Source organism: Pelobates fuscus, chromosome 12, assembly GCF_036172605.1.
Source record: "Pelobates fuscus isolate aPelFus1 chromosome 12, aPelFus1.pri, whole genome shotgun sequence".
Taxonomy (NCBI): domain Eukaryota; kingdom Metazoa; phylum Chordata; class Amphibia; order Anura; family Pelobatidae; genus Pelobates; species Pelobates fuscus.
Window position 1 is genome coordinate 61310261 of NC_086328.1, and position 21202 is coordinate 61331462.

General features: G+C 40.5%; 1 protein-coding gene across 1 annotated transcript in view; it reads left to right on the plus strand.

Moving 5' to 3' along the window:
* CTSF (cathepsin F) overlaps nucleotides 1–21202 on the plus strand; it is a 146024-nt gene that overhangs the window by 36076 nt on the left and 88746 nt on the right. Inside the window, exons 3-5 of the mRNA XM_063438159.1 lie at nucleotides 12026–12107; nucleotides 15068–15120; nucleotides 17207–17282. Coding sequence (XP_063294229.1) covers nucleotides 12026–12107; nucleotides 15068–15120; nucleotides 17207–17282 — 211 coding nt within the window. The remainder of the gene's footprint in view (nucleotides 1–12025; nucleotides 12108–15067; nucleotides 15121–17206; nucleotides 17283–21202) is intronic.

Genomic DNA, 21202 nt, shown 5'->3' on the forward strand with positions numbered 1-21202 from the left:
AAACTCTTCTCATTCTGTTAGGATGCAATTCGGCAGTTTTGCCGGCGTTCTGTCTAAGTGACAGGACGTTCGGCAATACTGACAGGAAGCATTGTGGGAACTGGGAGGAAAGCTAGGGATCATGGGAAAATTGCTCTGACCAGCGGAAATGAAGCACACTTTGCTCCTCCGCTGGTCTGAGCTGGTCAAGCGGAGGAATCCTCCATAAGGCAAAGAGTCCCTACTTTGTCTTATGATTTTAAAGAAAACTAAAGAAGACAGGAAGAAAAGAAGAACAGATCCTGAGAGAGGGGGAGAAGAGGAAGAGATTGAGGAAAGGTAAGTTCGGCATGACCGTGCCGCTTTAAAGACAACAAGTTGAGATCAAAACCTAAAAATAATAAAATAATCTCCACAGGTCCTTGGACTCTGACTATTCTCTAGGTCCTAGCACTCTGACTATTCTCTATAATGCCGGGTGCATCTTGCAGCCATAGCCAAAATTATCAAAATAAACCATAAATGGCTTGCACTCAGTCTTTTCGTAGTAAAATTCCTTTATTAGATATATGTGAAGAGAGAATTTTACTACGAAAAGACCGTGAGTGAAAGCCATTTACTGTTTATATTTATATATGTACACCCACACTTCTTATATATCATTTTGTTCAGGAGAAACAGGGCTTTCATTTCATATCTATTTAAACATAATCGAATGTGAATAAAATCTAATAAAGTGTTAGAAATTAAGTAAAATTCGTTATTTTTCAAGTTCTGCATGACATTTTAACTGTGAATCACATAATACTATTATATTTCACTGTAACAAAATACAATGTCTCAGGAGTAAAACAGTACCCCACATGTACAGGTTTTATGAGTTTTTGGAAACTTACTGGGGTCAAATATAGGGCTCTCCTCTTTTCCATTTCTGCACATTGAAATTTGCCAGCTTGGATGTTAAGCCTATTTTGACTTTGAAACCGGATGGTAGCCCAGGAATGAAAATTAAACCCATCTTAGCATATCATTTGAAAAAGTTGACAACCCAGGGTATTCCAAATTGGGTATGTCCAGTCTTTTTAGGACCCACTTAGTCACAAACCCTGGCCAAAGTTAAAATTTATATTAGTTTTTTTCATTTTTCACAAATAAACTGCCCTTTAACTGATGATATCATCAGTATTATACATTTTACTGCTCTACAAAACTAATATTTGTTTAGAGTAATGTCTCACGAGTTAACCAGTACCACCAATGTACAGGTTTTATGGTGTTTTGGAACATTACTGGGATGATGTACCCATTGTACAGCGCTACGGAATTTGTTGGCGCTAAATAAATAATAAAATAATAATAAACATAGGACTTGCAAATTAAATCTTCTGGACTTGCAGCCTGGGTTGTCAGGCTGGTCCCTCAAATTATAATTATTAAAATGACTTAAGAAAATTATGTAAATATACACTAAAAAATAAATATTATTGTTTATGTAATTATATCTGTGTGTGTTTATGTATGTATATATATATATATATAATTTCATTCTAAGTATATTTTGATAACTATATATGTATGTGTATATAAAGTTATCAAAATACTTTAAGAATTAAATTGCATATATTTATAATTTTTTAATTTAGTGTATTTACAGTTTATTAAAATATATTTACAATTTGTGTGTGTGTATGTATATATATATATATATATATAATATTGTAGAGAGCCCTCTGGAGTCTTAATAATAATAATTTCAAACTGTTGCTTTATTAAGCAAATACAGTGGTACACGTGAAATAAGTCGACGTTTCAGTCTATTTAGACTTTTATCAATACAATTACGGAAGTGAACAGAAAACTGAAATATGTGACCATGAAGATCTGATTGGAGGGTGAGTGAGGTGAAAGCGAGATTTGTGACGTCAGAGACAATGTGAACATTTTCAAATTACGTGGTAAGTAGGATTAACCCTTTATCTACGGAGGGTAAAAACCAAGTATTTAATAAATAAGAAAAAGGTAAATATTTACAAATTGCAGACCCATAACCAAGAGGGGAACACGGATAGAGAGTAGTTTGCCTATACAGGATCCAGCAACAAAGTAGCCATCCTTCTCATACTATGCAACACAGTGTTGCTACATTATTCCTTATTGACACATATATAGTATATGAAAAATATATCCCATAATACCTGGACTTCTTATTTTCCCTATTTCTGTTTTAAATTGTATTCCTATCTATCTCCATCCCCCACAGTATTACTGCTTAATTGGTGACTATTGCACCCTCCATCCTTAACTCTTGTTAAATGTTTTGCTGGTGTTAGTTCTTGCACTCTAAGCCTTGTTAATTTATGATGTTCCCTATTTATGACTTTTACCTATCTGTACATACAGACCTGGTAGCGAGGACTCTGTCACTCACCCACTAATGTGGAATGCTTTCGATGTCTAAACTTCATAGCCTGCAATTCTTTGATTACAGGCAAAACATTTTGTCACCCGAGATCCGGAAAAGTATACAAGATCAAACATTGTATAACATGCACTACCACACATGTAGTATACAGGATTACATGCCCGTGTGGTCTCACCTATGTGGGAAAGACATCAAATGACTTAAGGGAGTGCATGCAGAGACTTAGATCTACTATCCGTTCTGTCCTGCTTAGTGGCTCTGATGCTGTTTTCTTAATATATTTAGAACTTAAGTTGTATATTTTGTATGCTCTGTGTTCTGAGTTCTTATGCTGTCCCTCCATGATGAGAGTGGGTGCCAACTAATGTAGTTCTTTAAACCCAAAAAGAATTCAGCGCTAGTAATCACAAAATTAGTCAAGGTAGGCAGCAACCCAAATGAAGGAAAACCCCTTGGGTCCTTCGGTGGATAGATACAAAAAGATATGGAAGGGCTGCGCCAAATAAGGGTAGATAGTCCAGTAAAGTATTGCTAGGGTGCCAATAGATGGTCTAGGATACTCTGTGGACCGTTCCGTATATGTAAATACAAGAGAGGTAGAGGCGACAATGGTATAGTATGAAAGTTCAGGGTGTGATAGGTAACAAAATGTAGAGAACTCACATTCAAGAGAGCTATGGCCAGCTCTGGTGTGGATTGCGTACAGCGGTATAATCCCCGCTTATGGGATATGTACGGAGGGGGTCTCCGTCAACACCGTCTGGTAGTCCAGAACTCGGAAAAGAAAGACAGAAAGCGACAATAGTGCTCTCAATTTTGATGTGGTTCAGTGTGCAGATAAGAAGAGGTAAAAAACTCACATTTGAGGGAGCTATGGCCAGCTCTGGTGTGGATAGCGTACAGCGGTATAATCCCCGCTTATAGGATTTGTAGCGGCGATACGTCCGTCAGCACCGTCTGGTGATCCAAGGCTCCAATATAGAAAAATAAAAAGCAGCAATAGTGCTCTCAATTGTGATAGGTTAAGAGAGTAGTAGAGGAAATAAAATAATACTCACAAAGATAGAGCAGAGGTACTGCTCTATGGATAGGCGCTGGTGGTATGATCCCCACCTAGGATTTCTTGGAGTACTGGAACTTTAAAAGTGCCAGTGGAAGTAAAAGTAACCAGGAAAGGTTCAAATGCCAGGAATAGGTAAAAAAAAGTTTAAAGTGCAATAAAGAGGATTGGTACAATAAAGTAGCCAAAAAACTTTTATTGATCTAAAATACACAATAAAATACAGAATTAATAACCATAAACACGTTTCACCATAAGTGGCTTCTTCAGAATGGGATAAAAGTAGTAACCTGGCAGGGGTTGTTTAAATAGGGCTATGTTAATTTGAAAATTGCGCCAAAAGTGTAATTGGCCAATCAGAGACAATTTTTAAAAACACTTTTAAAAATTAGGATTCAAAAGTATGGGAGTGATGTTATAAGGGTGATGAGTCCATTTAAATTATTTAAATGTAAAAACGAGGGTGAGAGTTTTTTTTTGTTTGTTTTTTTAAAAACAACTTTCTCACCCTCGTTTTTACATTTAAATAATACGTACGCAATCCACACCAGAGCTGGCCATAGCTCTATTGAATGTGAGTTCTCTACATTTTGTTACCTATCACACCCTGAACTTTCATACTATACCATTAGTCGCCTCTACCTCTCTTGTATTTACATATACGGAACGGTCTACACTAGACGCATCCACAGAGGAACTCTATCAAGTATCCTAGACCATCTATTGGCACCCTAGCAATACTTTACTGGACTATCTACCCTTATTTGGCGCAGCCCTTCGATATCTTTTTGTAATGTAGCTCTTTGCCTAATAGGATATAATTTTCATATACTATATTTGTGTAAATAAGGGTTAATGTAGCAACACTGTATTACATAGTATGAGAAGGACGGATACTTTGTTGCCGGATCCTGTATAGGCAAACTACTCTCTGTGTTCCCCTCTTGGTTACGGGTCTGCAATTTGTAAATATTTCCCTTTCTCCTTTTTCTTATTTATTAAACACTTGGTTTTTACCTGCCGTAGATATAGGGTTAATCCTACTTACCACGTAATTTCAAAATGTTCATGTCCTCTCTGACGTCACAAATCTCGCTTTCACCTCACTCACCCTCCAATCAGATCTTCATGGCCACATATTTAACGGTTTTCTGTTCACGTCAATAATTGTATTGATAAAAGTCTGAATAGACTAAAACGTCGACTTATTTCACATGTGTAACGGTGCTCCGTGTACTCCGACCGAGTACCCTCCGTTGATGGATGCTCCTAGTGCTTACAGAGGACTCCAAGCACTGCAGACGACACCACAACCACCGCAGGCTCCACAACCGCTTAACTGGAGCCTCGCCGTCTTCCTTCCACCCTGGATCGGATTCTGTCCTCCAGGACCGTGTGGGGAAGACCTCTCCTCCAGAAGAGCGTATCCGGAACAGGCTCTTAAAAGAGCTAAGTGATTAAGCTCAGGGGAATATGCAGAGCATAGCAAACCCCAGTGTGATATAGCAGTTCCCTCCAATAACGAGATGAGGCTACGTTTTGAGGGTCAGAAGAGGTCTGAGGTGCTGGAACACCCAGCCTGGTTTTTATTACAAGTGTACACATACAGGCCACACCCAGGGGGAGGCATAAAATAACCAATAGTATCATGGGTGCAACCCACACATCCCCTCCCCTTAGTGTGACACATAATCCCATTATACATACAGTTAAAATATACTTTTTACACAACTTTCATAACTCTAAAACCATACATCACATTCACATAAAAATACATATCCACAATCAATCCATTCAGGGGAACAACATATTAAAAAATGGCATGAATCCGACCAGGGGTTCAAAAGTTACTAAGAGTATCTTTTGTCCCTTACTAGCCGCATGGCAAACCGGTTTAGACAGGTTTTACATAGGCCTCTATCCTGGAGACAAAGAGGAAAGTAATCCAATTATCCAGGGCTAGAAGCAGACTCCATTAACCACATGGTTACAGGAAGACATAAAACACTTTAAAATACAGAAAGTTACTTTTTATCCATAACACACAGACATTTCACATATCCCCAGATAGCTGGGATCTGATCGCACAAAACTACCGAATAGCGCGCAGATCCTATTCACACAGTACAATTGCCATGGAGCTAAAGTCTTTCCCATAGTCTTTCATTATATGAATAGGCTCCATGGTATAGCTATCTGGGGTATCACATTCCCATAAAGTCTGGTCCATAGTCCAAAGGCAAGAGGCGGGCAATCAGCCCCCTCCAAGGACACGTGGCGAGGTCGGTTTCGCCACCCCCAAATGTAAGTTTTACAGGGCAATATAGTCCAGGGCCATAGTCGCAGGGGAGGAGGCAGGCAAGCAGGCCTCTCCAGGACAAAGTGGCGAAGGGCACTTCGTCACAACATGTACCACTGTATTTGCTTAATGAAATTTTATTTATATATAAGTGTTGCGTCTATAATTTTGTTTTTGCTCCCATTTTTCATGATCTGAACTCGAAGATCGAAGACTTTTTCTATATACATAACTCCATAATAAGTGTATTTTGAGATAAATATATATAACTATCTATATAAAAAATACAATTATTATGGAATATATATATGCTTTGGTAGTTATATATAACTTATACATATCGTGTGTATTTATGTGTGTGTAGCGGAATAGTAATATTATCCACGGTATCTCCGCTGGTAGACAGGATGAAGTAGGTAAAATGTAGGTAAAATGCAGGTAGCGTAGTTAAAATCCTTTTCTCCCAAAAACTAGACGACACATAGCTTGGATGTTAAAACACTGGCATCTCACCAGGCTGAGTCACTCTCTTTATTATTACAGCTTTCCTTTAAGCACAGACCTCCGCAGGGGGGTCTGCATTCCACACAATACACTTCCCTTAGTCCCAGGCAGGAGGGGGTTGGGTTACAGATAGCCATCTCCTGCCTTAGGAGATACCAAGCAGTACACAGGAATACACTTTACATCATATAACATTCATGGGGGGTTACACTTTAAGTGGCTGGTTTGGCCACAGATAGGAATAGCAATGCAGTAACAGCAAGATATATACAAGGACATTTTGTAAGTGGCTAGGTTTGCCACAGTATGTATATATCTACCAAACAACCAAAGCATAGTCACACTTGACGGACAAGCCAGGGCAGATTTGGCTATGTGGAGTAAATTTTTGACTCACTGGAACGGCACGAATATGTTCATACCACCTTTTACAGAGAATTCCCCAGTAATATGGACAGATGCAGCAGCCCACTCATGTTACACAGCCATTTTCAGGAACAAAGGGTTCAGAGACGCATGGCCAATAGAGACAGTAATTTAACCATTGTTTAAAAATACTTCCGCCCTCTTCAAGGGTTTCCCAATAGTGGCAGCAGCCCAAGTGCTGGGACACCTTTGGAAAGGACAGGCAGTAAAGTGCTATACAGATAACATGGCGGCATGCAACATAATTAACAAGGGCTAGTCAGAAGACTTGTGTGGTTGGCAGCCTCACAACATTTCCACCTCACTTGCGAACACATACCGGGCTACCATAACACAGCAACTGATGCCCTCTCTCGTTCTAACCTACAAGTGTTCTATCAAGTACATCCCACAGCCGAGAAGAACCCATGCAGACCACCACTATTCCAGTAACTCATCCTGGATTAACCATACTCATGGCGCACGGGAGAATGCTGGCACAATCAGCACTCTCAGCAAACACCAGACATTCATACAATCGAGCCTTAACCATATTTAACAGGTTCATTACAGAATACAAGATCACAAACCCGTTGTCATTAGATACTATGGTGGCGTTTACATCTTTTTGCCACTTGCACCTTAAACTAGTGCACAATACGATAAAACTATACCTTACAGGTATACAATACCATGTCATGAATACATACCCTAGTCACAGTGCGTTCATGTCTTCAAACTCCATAAAACGTTCTAAAGGTAAAGGTACGATTAGAAGTTCACAAACCCGCAAAACGACAACCCATAGACGCTAACAAATTCTGAGCATTATCCGACACATTGGATACATTCCCGTTCGAAGTCGAGACAAACAACACCTTAAAAATAGCAACTTATCTGGCCTTCTATGGTTTCTTACGACCAAACGAATTCACCTTAGAAAAAAAACAAAAAAAAAATGACCATGCTAAAAATGGTTGACCTAAACAAAATAGGGGACCTGTGGCGAAAGGGACCTCGCCACTGTTTTTTGGAGGGGACTGATTGCCAGCCTCATGCCTTGGGACTATGGCCCCTGGGAGATTGAGCACTTTAAAAACAGCATTTGGGGCTTATGGACTTCTATTGGACTGTGTATGGCCCTTGTTAAACTTAAACCCCATGGCGATTTTATTCTGTTCGTGGGATCTTAGTGCTGATCGGATATATTGAGCGCTCAGAGGGGTTCTGTTCAGTATGATAGGAATTATGTATTTTTATGTGTTTTTACTGTTGTTGTAAATGGAGATATTTTCTGTATGCTGGAGATAATTGGCTTACCGTACCCAAGCCATGCTTGCAGTTGGTCAAAAAGGGATTTCCAACTAACTTTTGAACAACTGTACCAATTTGTATTATTTTGACATAAGTTTTATGTGAATGTAATGTATACGTTTAAAGTTATGAATATTGTGTAAAATTGTGTATTTTCCTGCCTTTGATCATTACGTTAGCCCATTGTGTTCAGTAATTATATGACAGGCAGAGGGGAGGATTTTATGTGTAATTGCTGGGAGTGTCTGAGTGTATTGTACGTAATGATTGGTTGTTCTGCAAAACCCTGTGGGCAGTACTGTGTGTAAAATGTGCATAAAAGCAGAGTGTTGGATTAAAAGCCTCAGTTCTACTTCACCCTCAATTTGGAGTTCCGTCTCTTATTGGGGGTATCTGCTACAAGGGATTGCTATGCTCTGCATATTCCCTTGCTATAATCACTCCTAAGCTCTTTTAAGAGCTTGTTCCTGATTCGCTCTGAAAGAAGAGAGGTTCAGCCTGCGGTGGTTGTGGTGTCTGATAGAGTGCTTGGAGCCCTCCGGAAGCGCTAGGAGCATCCTTCAACGGAGGTACCCAGTCGGGGTGCCAGGCGATCCATTACAGGACCATTATGTCCTGACACTGCGGCAATCCAAAACAAATCAGACAGTGCCGCCCGTCGACATACCCATATACCCCACAGGCAACAAATGGTCCGGTACAATTGTATGACCAGCTTTATCTGAATTTAAGAGGTCAGGACAAAAATGCCCCCCTACTAAGCCTACAACATCCAAATTCACGATCTACATAAACTCTCTTTACAAAAAAATAGGGTGCAACCCATCAGCTTTCACCGCTCATTCATTCCGCATAGGCACCGCAACAGCCGCATCCAGTCAAAATATTCTAGTACACATCATTAAAATACTTGGACGATGGAAGTCTTCAGCATACAACTGGTAAATACCCCAACCGGAAAAATAACTCAGACAAGCATTCAAAGACTTAACCAAATAATATGAAACCACATATCTGCAAGGATCTTGTTAAAGGGACACTATAGTCACCAGAACAACTACAGCTTATTCAATTTGTTCTAATGAGTTGAATCATTCCCTTCAGGCTTTTTGCTGTAAACACTGTCTTTTCAGAGTAAATGCAGTGTTTACATTACAGCCTAGTGATAACTTCACTGGCCACTCCTTAGATGGCTGTTCGAGATCCTTCCTGGGTCATGGCTGCCTAAAATGCTTCAGTGTCTCCAGCCTCTGCATGCAGCCACTGAACTTTCCTCATAGAGATTAATTGATTCAATTCATCTCTATGAGGAGATGCTGATTGGCCAGGGCTGTATTTGAATCATGCTGGTTCTGCCCCTGATCTGCCTCTTTCTCAGCCAATCCTATGGCGAAGCACTGTGATTGGATCAGGCTAGCACTTCTGATGGTGTCAGTAGACTACTTGTTTTTCTGAGGCAAACAGCATGCAGAGCTACAGCTTCAGGCTTGAATACAGTAAGATTTTGCTATATTTATGGAGGAATGAGGGGCCCAGGGGGGCTAGATGGTGGTTTTAACACTATAGGGTCAGGAATACATGTTTGTTCCTGACCCTATAGTGATCCTTTAAGTAAATACATATTAAAGTTTTCTTTGCTTACACTTCTTTTGCCCTCCTTTATTTACAGTCCTCCCCGAACATCGGTTTCGGTACACCACAACCGATTTTAGTATATTTTCGGGTCAACGCTTACTCTGCCTATTTCCCTGACCACAAATGGGAAGGCGGAGCCTGGAGTTATGGGAAGGGATGATCCGGCCTATATAAACAGGAACTTGCCTCCATACCAGGTCGACGTTGATTGGTCTCCCCACCCACCATTTTCCCATATTCACAATTCTACCTTGGCGGGCCCTCTTTATTTACAGGCCTGCCGAAAATCAGTTTTGGCACACCACAACCGAATTTAGTATATATTAAGGTCAACGCTTACTCGGCCTATTTCCCTGGCCACAAATGGAATATAGATCATATATAATTATAGATCATATATAATTTTTTTTTTTTTTTTTTCTTTTTTGTGATTGCTGTATTAAAGGATCAATATAGGGTCAGGAACACAAACATGTATTTCTGACCTACAGTGTTTAACCCACCATTTAGGTGGCTTACCCCCTCCTTAGCCCTGTGCTAGCACCGCCCTCTTTGTGACTTCATCGAAATGGCTGATTTTTAGAAAGCAGTGGATTGACTAAAATCGGCACGGGGGCAGGGCTAAATCTTGTTTTGGCCAATCAGGATCTCCTCATAGAGATGCATTGAATCAATGCATCACTATGAGGGAAATTCAGCGTCTCCATGAAGAGGGTGGGGACGCTGAACGGCAGGGTTGCTTACTGTGCAGCCCTGAGCCAGGTAGCCCCTCCAGTGGCCATGTAAGGAATGGCCACTTGAAGGTGTCCCTAGGGGCAATGTAAACACTGCCTTAGAAAAGGCAGTGTTTACATGTAAATCCCTGAAGGGAGCTATTATATTTACCAGAACAACTACATTAAGATGTAGTTGTTCTGGTGATTATAGTGTCCCTTTAACATTTTTTCCTATTTGATTGACCAGTAGTCCCCCTGCTTGCAGCTGCATAGGCAGCTATGCCTTCCATGTGATCGCTCTTTGAGTGATCACATGGCCAGCAGGGGCCATAATTGCAGAGGGGGGACTGCCTGGGCTGTCAAGCAGTCTCAAAGAAGCAGATCGCAGCGGAGTTCAGTACTTGCAGGACGCTGGGGCTCAAAGCCATTGGGGCATTCTATGCTGCCGTAACAGCTTTAAAGCCCATTATAATGGGGATGGCATAGAACGCCCTAACTGCATTAACGGGTTAATCACTATATGCAATGGTCAAATATCTATATTGGCTCTTGGAATAAGGAGATACAGACAAATATAGGAACAAAAAAATGGTTTAAGATGTTGAAACAAACAAGGCAATCCACTGTCTAAACTTGACATGGACATCAGTTAAGCTAAGTTCTTTACTTTTGCTTTTGCATTACTCCACATTGGATGGCAAAGAATATAAAAAAAAAGACATAAGAAATGTCATAATCCACATATTACTAGCTACTAAGTTAACTATAACCAAGAATTGGAAAACTATACATCCACCAGATATTGAAATAAAATAATCTAATTGAATCGATGTCAAATGGAACATGGTATAAATGGTTATTGTAATATCCGCAACGAAGATGACCAAAGATGGATTCAGTTAAAGATACTGAAGAATATAGAGAGAGGGGGAGGAAAAGACAAAAGTAAAAAATAATGGTAAAGAGGAAAAAGAAGAAAGGATAAGAAAAAAAGAGAAGAACTAAAAGGAAACGGAAAAAGATAGAAACGAAGAGTATAAAATAGAGGGAAAGGAAAGGGGGGAAAGTAAAGGAAGCATTTTGGGTATTGCACAATATTAGTGTCTTAATTATAAGTCTATATCTTTGTGTATGGACTGAATGTTGTAGAGCTAAATATTTTTTGTTTCATACAGGTATATAGGGTTGGATATATACAAACCTGTAACTAATTCAATAACTATCTTTGTTAATGATTATATAATATATGTATGTCATACCTGTATTATTTATAATATTTGGAAAATCAATAAAGCATTAAGTTAACAAAAATAAAATAAACAAAGCCAAATGATTGAACATTACTAGAGTGAAACTGAGAAGTGTGATTACTTTAGAGACCGTGAACAGAACATATTGGTATTTGTATGTCACAGTGTTTGTTAAAGGTTAGTTATTAGTATTTTTTTTATTTTTATTTTTTACACTTTTATTAGATGTTACAGATTTTCTATTTGTTTACACTCTTGGCATGATAACCATTGCCCTTGGCTGTAGTGTTTATTGAGTTTGAAGTGTTACTTACAACATAATGTATCACATAATGGAACACTTGTCAACCCATACTGAAGAGTCCTTGGACCCAATCACATAAGAATCTTGTAAAAGCTTTGATCGTGATGGGTATCAATTTTGTTTTATTTTCATTTCAGGCTCAGAAATGCAACTTTTCGATATTAGTAGTCCCCTGGATAAATGAAACAAAAATCTTACATCAGTTATGTTCCCAAGAATGTAAGTATATTTTTAACAATATTTTTTAAGTAAATGACAATAGGCGTCTTGTACAAAAGTTACAATGTGAATAAATTCTCAACATTTTTATGAACACTCTCTAGTTCTCTAAAGCACTACGCGCACCATAATCGCTAAAGCCCTCACATGTTAAGTTGTAAAACCATTTGAGATTGGTTTGAAAATCTACCTTGGTTACCACTGTCCCCTCATGTGCAACTTTGGAGCTCCTGCACAGCGTTTCCATTACCCATGCATGGACAACTCCTTGACAGAGAGAATCTGCTGAGCCTTGTCAGCCAATGAGTATTCCTCTGCTCCCCAGGCTTAGCTTAGTGCAGAGCTTTCTGGCTGTAGGAGAGGTGGCGACAGGACCTGGTAAAAAAATAAATAAAAAAACATTTGGCAAAACATTTACAAAACGTTTGACTACTTAGATTGGGAGGGCGCCAGGGTACCACCGTCACCATAACCACTACAGCAGACTTTTTGTTCTTTTAACTGAAGGTCCCTTCTGTCATATTTAATAAAAGTACCAATTTTGAAAACAGTTGGCACTTTAATACATGGCATAAGTAACAGCCTGAAGGTTTTTCCCTTTCATATTTTTAATGAGCGTTTAAAATGTAGTAAGCGTTTCTCATGGAAAAGCATCCGACTTTTGGGGGCGCTGTGATTGCAGGGTGTGGCCAATAGGTTTCTAACACTTCTGGGTTGTGACTGTGATGTGGAAGTTGTCTTGTTTATGGATTAAAGGTGAGTTTTTCTTTAAAAGGACACTGGGTGCAGTGGTCTGGGTGCAGTGTCGCAGGCCCTTTAACCCTGCAATTATAATTATCGCAGTTTTTGATGAATTGCAATAAATACATTGCAGGGCTATCTCCACCTCCAGTGCCTGTCTACTTCCGGGTGGTTAGGCAACTTTTGGTTGCCTTTTAAATGGTGGACGTCCTCACGCTAGCCAAATCAACATAGGAAAGCATTATTCTTATGGTGGAAGTCAATCACTGCACATGTGCATTAGGTTCCTCCCTCCGGCTGGCAGAGGAGGAGCCTGAACCAGTGCAGTGTTTTTTAACCCCTTCTGCACCACGAGGGAGTAGAAGGGCATTATAGGTGTGTATGCACTCAAGAGACTAGTATAACTGAACACTGAGAATTGGGTTAGCTATGGTTATATAGTGAAGATAGCAAAAGAAAGGGGAGTTAGGTGGTGGAAAAACCACCCCCACTAACCCTAGAGTAGGTTACAGGAGGTATAAAGGGCTTAACCCAGAATAATGTAGCAAAAAGACAAAGAAAGTGGGATAGAGGATCCACCTTTACAAAACAGGTGGAAACTCCAACCCACTATAAAATACCTCCTCAAGTAGAGTGTCACAAAAAAATGGGTAATTAAACCTTTATTTAGAAAAATATTATATACATAAGTACACCAAAACAGGGTGTATAGAAAGTGAAAAAAATAAGTAAATACCGATACCAATAAAGAGCGGGGCAAGCTAAACCACAGAGTTGCTTAACTGTAAAGGTGAAACAATAGTATCTATCTTTCAGTAATAGGACTAGAATCACCTCAATGATTACAGTAAAAAGAGCAAACAGACTAGACCACTTTTTTTGGTGTACTTATGTATATAATTTTCTAAATAAAGGTTTAATTACCCATTTTTTTGTGACACTCTACTTGAGGAGGTATTTTATAGTGGGTTGGAGTTTCCACCTGTTTTGTATAGGTGGATCCTCTATCCCACTTTCTTTGTCTTTTTGCTATATGGTGAAGATGTTCACACCTCTCTCACATCATTGGTTAATTGTTTTCCAGCTTTATTGTTTAATGAGTTCTCTGCCCCTTTAAGAGGCCATCCTTTGGGCGTGCGTACCCCAATGCAGCAGGTTGGGGAACCAAAGATATTGCGGGCAGTGGCAAGATGGGAAGAACCGCTGCACTGCTTCCGCATACAGCAAAGATGCCAGTCCCTCTTCCCTGCTAGAGCACGGAAGAGGGACTGTGGGGTGAGGCGCCGCGAGGAAAGCACAGGTAAGTGGGATCGTGACAGAGGAACAGTGAGATGTTCCCTCTCCTTTACTAAATTAGTAGCCTCCACCATACACCTCTGTGGGAGTTATTAGAATGGCAGGTGGGGCATAAGGAAGATTTAAAACTCCCTTATCGTAATATGAGGGTCATAGGGTCTCTCTCTCTACTTCCTCACCTCCCCGCAAAAGAGCCAGGCATGCTGCCAAGCATTACCGTTTATTTACTATAGGAAATCTGGTTATTGCTAGACAGTGTTAAGGCCACCACTAAGCAACTATAACGGTGGGTCCTACACTCATTTTAATGTGGGAGACAAACAACAACCTAAATAGTGCTAGTGCTAAATTAACTAAAGTGATTAATCTGTTGTAAGAGTATTCTGAATGTATCATGCAAAATTAACGTGATAAACGCAATAAAAAAAATACAGTTTCTGGCACACCCGGAACATTTAAGTAGCCCTGTAAAATTGAAAACTGTATTTTTGTGTATGTGTGCAGTTCCTTAATCCTGTAATTATCTAGAACTACAGATGATTTCAGTCAATCAAATGCTTCCCCAATGTACACCAATAGGATCCTCATGTATTCAACATGTTGCACCATTCTTAGTTCTGTTCTTATTATATGGTTTTTAATTTGGAATAGTTTTATTTATATCTGGTATAGTTACCTGCCATTAGAATGTGGTAGTATTAACTGTTTGACTAGAATGCCACATATGTAACTACGTGGAATGTTACTGTAGCAAACCTACTCTTATCAACATGTGCTATATTTTAATGAGTATTCCCTAATTATAAATACCTTTTTGAACTTTATGTTGTAATTCTCCTACGATTTATACATGATATTCTTCTAACTTAAGTTTTTCTAAGAGTGTCTAATTGAAACTTTTTTTTTTTTTTTTATAACTGTAGTAACTGAGGCAACATCCTCTCAGAACCTGGACACACTTTCAGCAGAATCAGAGGTATTGTTGTGTGAGGAATGTCTCTCCCTTACTGTGGCCAAACAATTAATACTATTTTTATAATATATTACCAGGAAGGATGCATTGGATTTGCTCACATTTTCAAGTATCTCATTGTGCCTAATACAGTGGTACCTTGGTTTACGAATTTAATGCGTTCTCCAGGACGCTTCTTATTGTGAAAAATGTGTAAACCGAAATGCGGTTTCCTGTAGGAATGCATTGAAAACCAATTAATCAGTTCTGGAGGTCAGAAAAAAAGTCAAAATGAGCTGGCATGGAAACCAACCCACAACGCAAAAGGCATGCAAATTACAAAGCTCAGCTCCTTACCTTTCCACCGCTTGCGAAATGCAACAAAAAAGTCCCAAAACCACTGCAAAAAATATCCAGAAAGGCCCCAAAACCTGTTGCAAAAGCCACCCCAACACTTCCACACTCGACACCACGTGCTACCCACAGACTCCAGCATGCACGGGGGCGGGGCTACAAACCTTCCAGGCGCAATGCATCCTGGGGAAACTTACTTTGTATTGCGAAAAAAATGTGTAAACCGAGGCATTATTTTCAATTAATTTTCATTTGTAAACCGAAAATTGTTAACCGAGGCGTTTTTAAATCAAATTAAAGTGGTACCTCGGTTTACGAAGTGTAGTGTTCTTTGGAAAATATTTTAAAAAGGGGTGGGGTCTGGCTGCTGACAGAGCTAGTTGCGTGGTGGTGGAGCTCCTTCTAGTCTAGGGGACTTTAAGCCTGAAAGGCACACGGAGTATATTCTTTGCAGCTTACCGTCTTAAATATGTCCACTAAACCCTCTACCACTGATCTTTGATTAATGGTCGGGCGTTAACCAAACCTGAGGCCTGCTGGACGACTAAGTATGGGAGGCTGCTGATTTCTTGCCTTGCAATGCTCCAGTATTTGCCTGGACTCCACACCCCACCCTTTTAGACCGGCAGGGGTAAACCCAGCCTACACTGACCAAGACTAGCACACCTTACGGCCTGTCACAGTGTAGTTAATCATCACTCTATAAGGCACTTATCTGGTGGACCCAAGATGGTTGCCATCCCTGTCCATGCTGAATGGGACTGAGCAGATTTGTTTTTTGCACATATTTATTTTCTCTCACTCAAAGCTCTATTAGGCCCTGTGGAAATATTTGAAATGGGTGATTGTTCAGTGTCCTTTGTATAACCTTTTTCATTTCTTGTGAATATTGGTTCAGCTAATACATTAAGATGTTTTTCAGCATGGTTTGTACCTTATCATAGTTATCTCTAAATGTCTTAATTGTATTGCATATTCTTTAACTATTTTAAAAGTATTTATTTTTATTTTTTTGCCATATACTAATGATCCTTGTTAAAGGGACACTATAGTCACCTGAACAACTTTAGCTTAATGAAGCAGTTTTGGTGTATAGAAAATGCCCCTGCAGCCTCACTGCTCAATCCTCTGCCATTGAGGAGTTACATCCCTTTGTTTATGAACCCTAGTCACACCTCCCTCCCTGCATGTGACTTGCACAGCCTTCCATAAACACTTCCTGTAAAGAGAGCCCTATTTAGGCTTTCTTTATTGCAAGTTCTGTTTAATTAAGATTTTCTTATCCCCTGTTATGTTAATAGCTTGCTAGACCCTGCAAGAGCCTCCTGTATGTGATTAAAGTTCAATTTAGAGATTGAGATACAATTATCTAAGGTAAATTACATCTGTTTGAAAGTGAAACCTGTTTTTTTCATGCAGGCTCTGTCAATCATAGCCAGGGGAGGTGTGGCTAGGGCTGCATAAACCGAAACAAAGTGATTTAACTCCTAAATGACAGTGAATTGAGCAGTGAAATTGCAGGGGAATGATCTATACACTAAAACTGCTTTATTTAGTTATGTATGTATGTATGTATGTATGTATGTATGTATGTATGTATGTGTGTATATATATATATATATATATATATATATATATATATATATATATAATTACATTTAGATCACAGTTTTCCTGTATCATTGCTATCTTTTAAACACTTGAACAGACATGTTATAGAACTTATATTTTACAGTTTTATTTATGTACTTTTAAGGATGAAGTGCTGGAAACAATGACACTGTTCAAAGATTTTGTGAGCATCTACAATAAACAATACAGTGATAATGAAGGTGAGTCAATGCAAATCCAAATTTACTATGCATTTGTTCTGATCATAAGTCTAATTTCTAGTTCATTTTAGATACCAGTGCATATTTTTGGAATATTTTAATATATGTATGTACAGTGTGTATAGTTTTATTATTGCATCAGTAAGTCTACATGTTGCAATTGACAACATCTTTCTTTAGTCTATTCCTGTCTGCTTGTCAGGGTGGCGGTCAGATGCCCGGGACCCAGACACTGTCCGGGCGGGACCGGGACCCAGTATGCCTGATGTTCAGAGTAGGAGTCACTGTATGGAGGTGGATTAGCAGGGTCTGGTGCAGGGTAACCGCACGCCCCCTGGTGTTGAGCACCAGCGTTTGTGCAGCCACAAACCAGAACCCTGAATCAGCTTATGCGGATACCAGGAACTAGGAGCATGGAAATTAGCAGACCTCCCAGGAGCTGAATAGGGAGGCTCTGCAGCAAGATTATATCCAGTACTAGAAACAAGGCAAGACTAGAGATAGGCACCAAACATGAAAACAAGACAGAACTAATAGAACCCAGAACCAGAGAAGGATAGTAAGCTAAACCCAGAACATATACACAAGACATGAGGAAAACATGAACATAACATGGGCATGACTGGACTGGGTATACAAACTGAAACAAGACAAGATAACATAGGCAAAACAAGAGGATAAATAACTAAGTACTACATATGGAAATCATGGGGATTTAGTCACACTATATGATCATACATTGCATAAGCCTGCCAACAACGCCAATGTACCCCATATCTGGCAGGTCCTACACTGCCTAATGTATGCTAAAACAACCAAAATACATATATAGCACTTACCTGCATGAAAGGGCAGAAGCCTTGAGGAGCTGCCTGCAGGAACACTGAAACAGAGTGAAAGATGGAAAACAAACGGGTGTGGCAACATAAAACAAACATTTAAATGAAACCTGGAGACTGGGAAATCCAGGGACGAACTATAGGAATGAACCCAGAAATCCTAGCATAAAGAAAACTAGACATAGACTAGAAAACCAAAAACCAAGAAAAACTAAACAAGAACAGCAAAAAGAGTACTGGATACCAGAAGCCAAGGCCAGACCTCTCCACAGAACAGAGCAGGACGTGACATAACACCCCTCTTAAGGAGCGAACTCCGGACGCTCCAAACAGCTCCCAGGCAGAGACCAGGAATGGTGAGCGGATCCTGCAACGAAGTCCTCTTGACTTGCACGGAGGCAAGGATCCCCCACCGGAAAGGCCTCCTGCATAGGAACCACCAGCAACGAAAGAAGGTACACTCAAAAACAGAAGCATTACCAGGAAACAGAATCAGAGCAGGTTGTGACCTAACGCCTCTCTTAAGGAGCGAACTCCAGATGCCCCAAACAGCTCCAAGGCAGAGATCAGGAATGGCGAGCGGATCCTGCAACGAAGTCCTCTTGACTTCCACGGAGGCACGGATCCCCCGCCGGACGAAAGGCCTCCTGCATAGGAACCACCAGAAAAGGAGCACTACTACGAAACAGGAACCAAGCATCACAAGAGAACACCTGAAGCGACCACCGTACAGCTTAGCAGATCGACCTCCTCCACGACAAAAATAAGGAAGCCATCTCCAGCAGACTGGTCCAGATACAGGAACTCTTGCATGCCGAAACAGGAACTAGAACAAGAAGCAGAACAAGATGACACCTGCAGAGACCACGAACTGCTTAGCAGATCGACCCCCTCCAAGACAGAAATTAGACAGACTGAAGAGGAATGAGGAAGTCATCTCCAGCAGACTGGTCCAGATACAGGTACTCTTGTATGCTGCATAATCCAGACAGGGCAGGATACAGACAGAACAGACCAGGAAAGCTGCAGGGTCCACTCCACGAACTCCAAGGGCCTATGGCCATACTGTCAGGGTGGCGGTCCGGTGCCCGGGACCCAGACAGTGTCCAGGCGGCAGTGCAGGACCGGGACCCAGTATGCCTGATGTTCAGTGTGGAGGTGGATTAGCAGGGTCTGGTGCAGGGTAAACGCACACTCCCTGGTATTGAGCACCAGCGTTTGTGCAGCCACATACCAAGACCCTGAATCAGCTTAAGCGGATACCAGGAACTAGGAGCATGGAAATTAGCAGACCTCCCAGGAGCTGAATAGGGAGGCTCTGCAGCAAGATTGTATCCAGTACTAGAAACAAGGCAAGACTAGAGATAGGCACCAATCATGAAAACAAGACAGAACTAATAGAACCAGAGAAGGATAGTAAGCTAAACCCAGAACATATACACAAGACATGAGGAAAACATGAACATAACATGGGCATGACTGGACAGGACTGTACATGGACTGGGTATACAAACTAAAACAAGACAAGATAAGATAGGCAAAACAAGAGGAGAAATAACTAAGCACTATATATGGAAATCATGGGGGATTTAGTCACACTATATGATCATACATTGCATAAGCCTGCCAACAACACCAATGTACCCCATATCTGGCAGGTCCTACACTGCCTAATGTATGCTAAAACAACCAAAATACATAGCACTTACCTGCAAGAAAGGGCAGAAGCCTTGAGGAGCTGCCTGCAGGACACTCTTGTTACAATTCTTGTTTAGTTTTTCTTGGTTTTTGGTTTTTGGTTTTCTATTCTATGTCTGGTTTTCTTTATGCTGGGATTTCTGGGTTCATTCCTGTAATCCATCCCTGGGATTCCCAGTCTCCAGGTTTCATTTAAATGTTTGTTTTATGTTGCCAAACCCGTTTGTTTTCCATCATTCCTTTCTGTTTGAGTCCTGCAGGCAGCTGCTCAAAGCTTCTGCCCTTTCTTGCAGGTAAGTGCTATATATGTCTACTTAGGATGTTTTAGTACACATTAGGCAGTGTAAGAGCTGCCAGATATGGGGTACATTGGCGTTGTTGGCAGGCTTATGCAATGTATGATCATATAGTGTGACTAAATCCCCATGATTTTCATATGTAGTACTTAGTTATTTCATCTCTTGTTTTGCCTATGTTATCTTGTCTTGTTTCAGTTTGTATACCCAGACCATGTACAGTCCTGTCCAGTCATGCCTATGTTATGTTCATGTTTTCCTCATGTCTTGTGTATATGTTCTGGGTTTAGCTTACTATCCTTCTCTGGTTCTGTGTTCTACTAGTTCTGTCTTGTTTTCATGTTTGGTGCCTATCTCTAGTCTAGCCTTGTTTCTAGTACTGGATACAATCTTGCTGCAGAGCCTCCCTATTCAGCTCCTGGGAGGTCTGCCTATTTCCATGCTCCTAGTTCCTGGTTGGCTGCACAAACGCTGGTGCTCAACACCAGGGGGCGTGTGGTTACCATGCACCGGACCCTGCTAATCCACCTCCATGCTGAAGACTCCCACTTAACATCAGGCATATTGGGTCCCGGTCCACGCGCCACCGCCTGGACGCTGTGTCTGGGTCCCGGGCACTGGACTACCACCCTGACAGCTGTAGGTTATTTTTCCTGTCTCTGCCTACAGCTTTCTTTAATAGATCACTTAACATTTTAACAACTTGCATCTTTACAAAAGTTATTGTGTAAAAAACATACACTAATCCCAGTATCCCTCCTTAGAGTGGTTTATAACCACAAAAAGATGCAAGAGTTGTTACAGCTATAAATTAATCCTGTAAAGATTTGTATGTTTTGCTTTCTCTTTTTCAGTATCACATCCATCCAACTTGTTTTGTGTAGTGTGCATGCTGAGCCTCAGTCACATCTACAGTCACTTAGCAACTTGGGAGAATGTTGCACACACTAGTTTGTCACACTGCTCCTGTCAGGTTTTGCAAACTCTCCCCTTTTCAAGTGAGTTTGCCGTGAGTTCTTGTAGGGGCCTGCTTGCCAGCCTCCTGCCCACAGATTATGGACCCTGTAAACTGTGATATAAAAGTCTC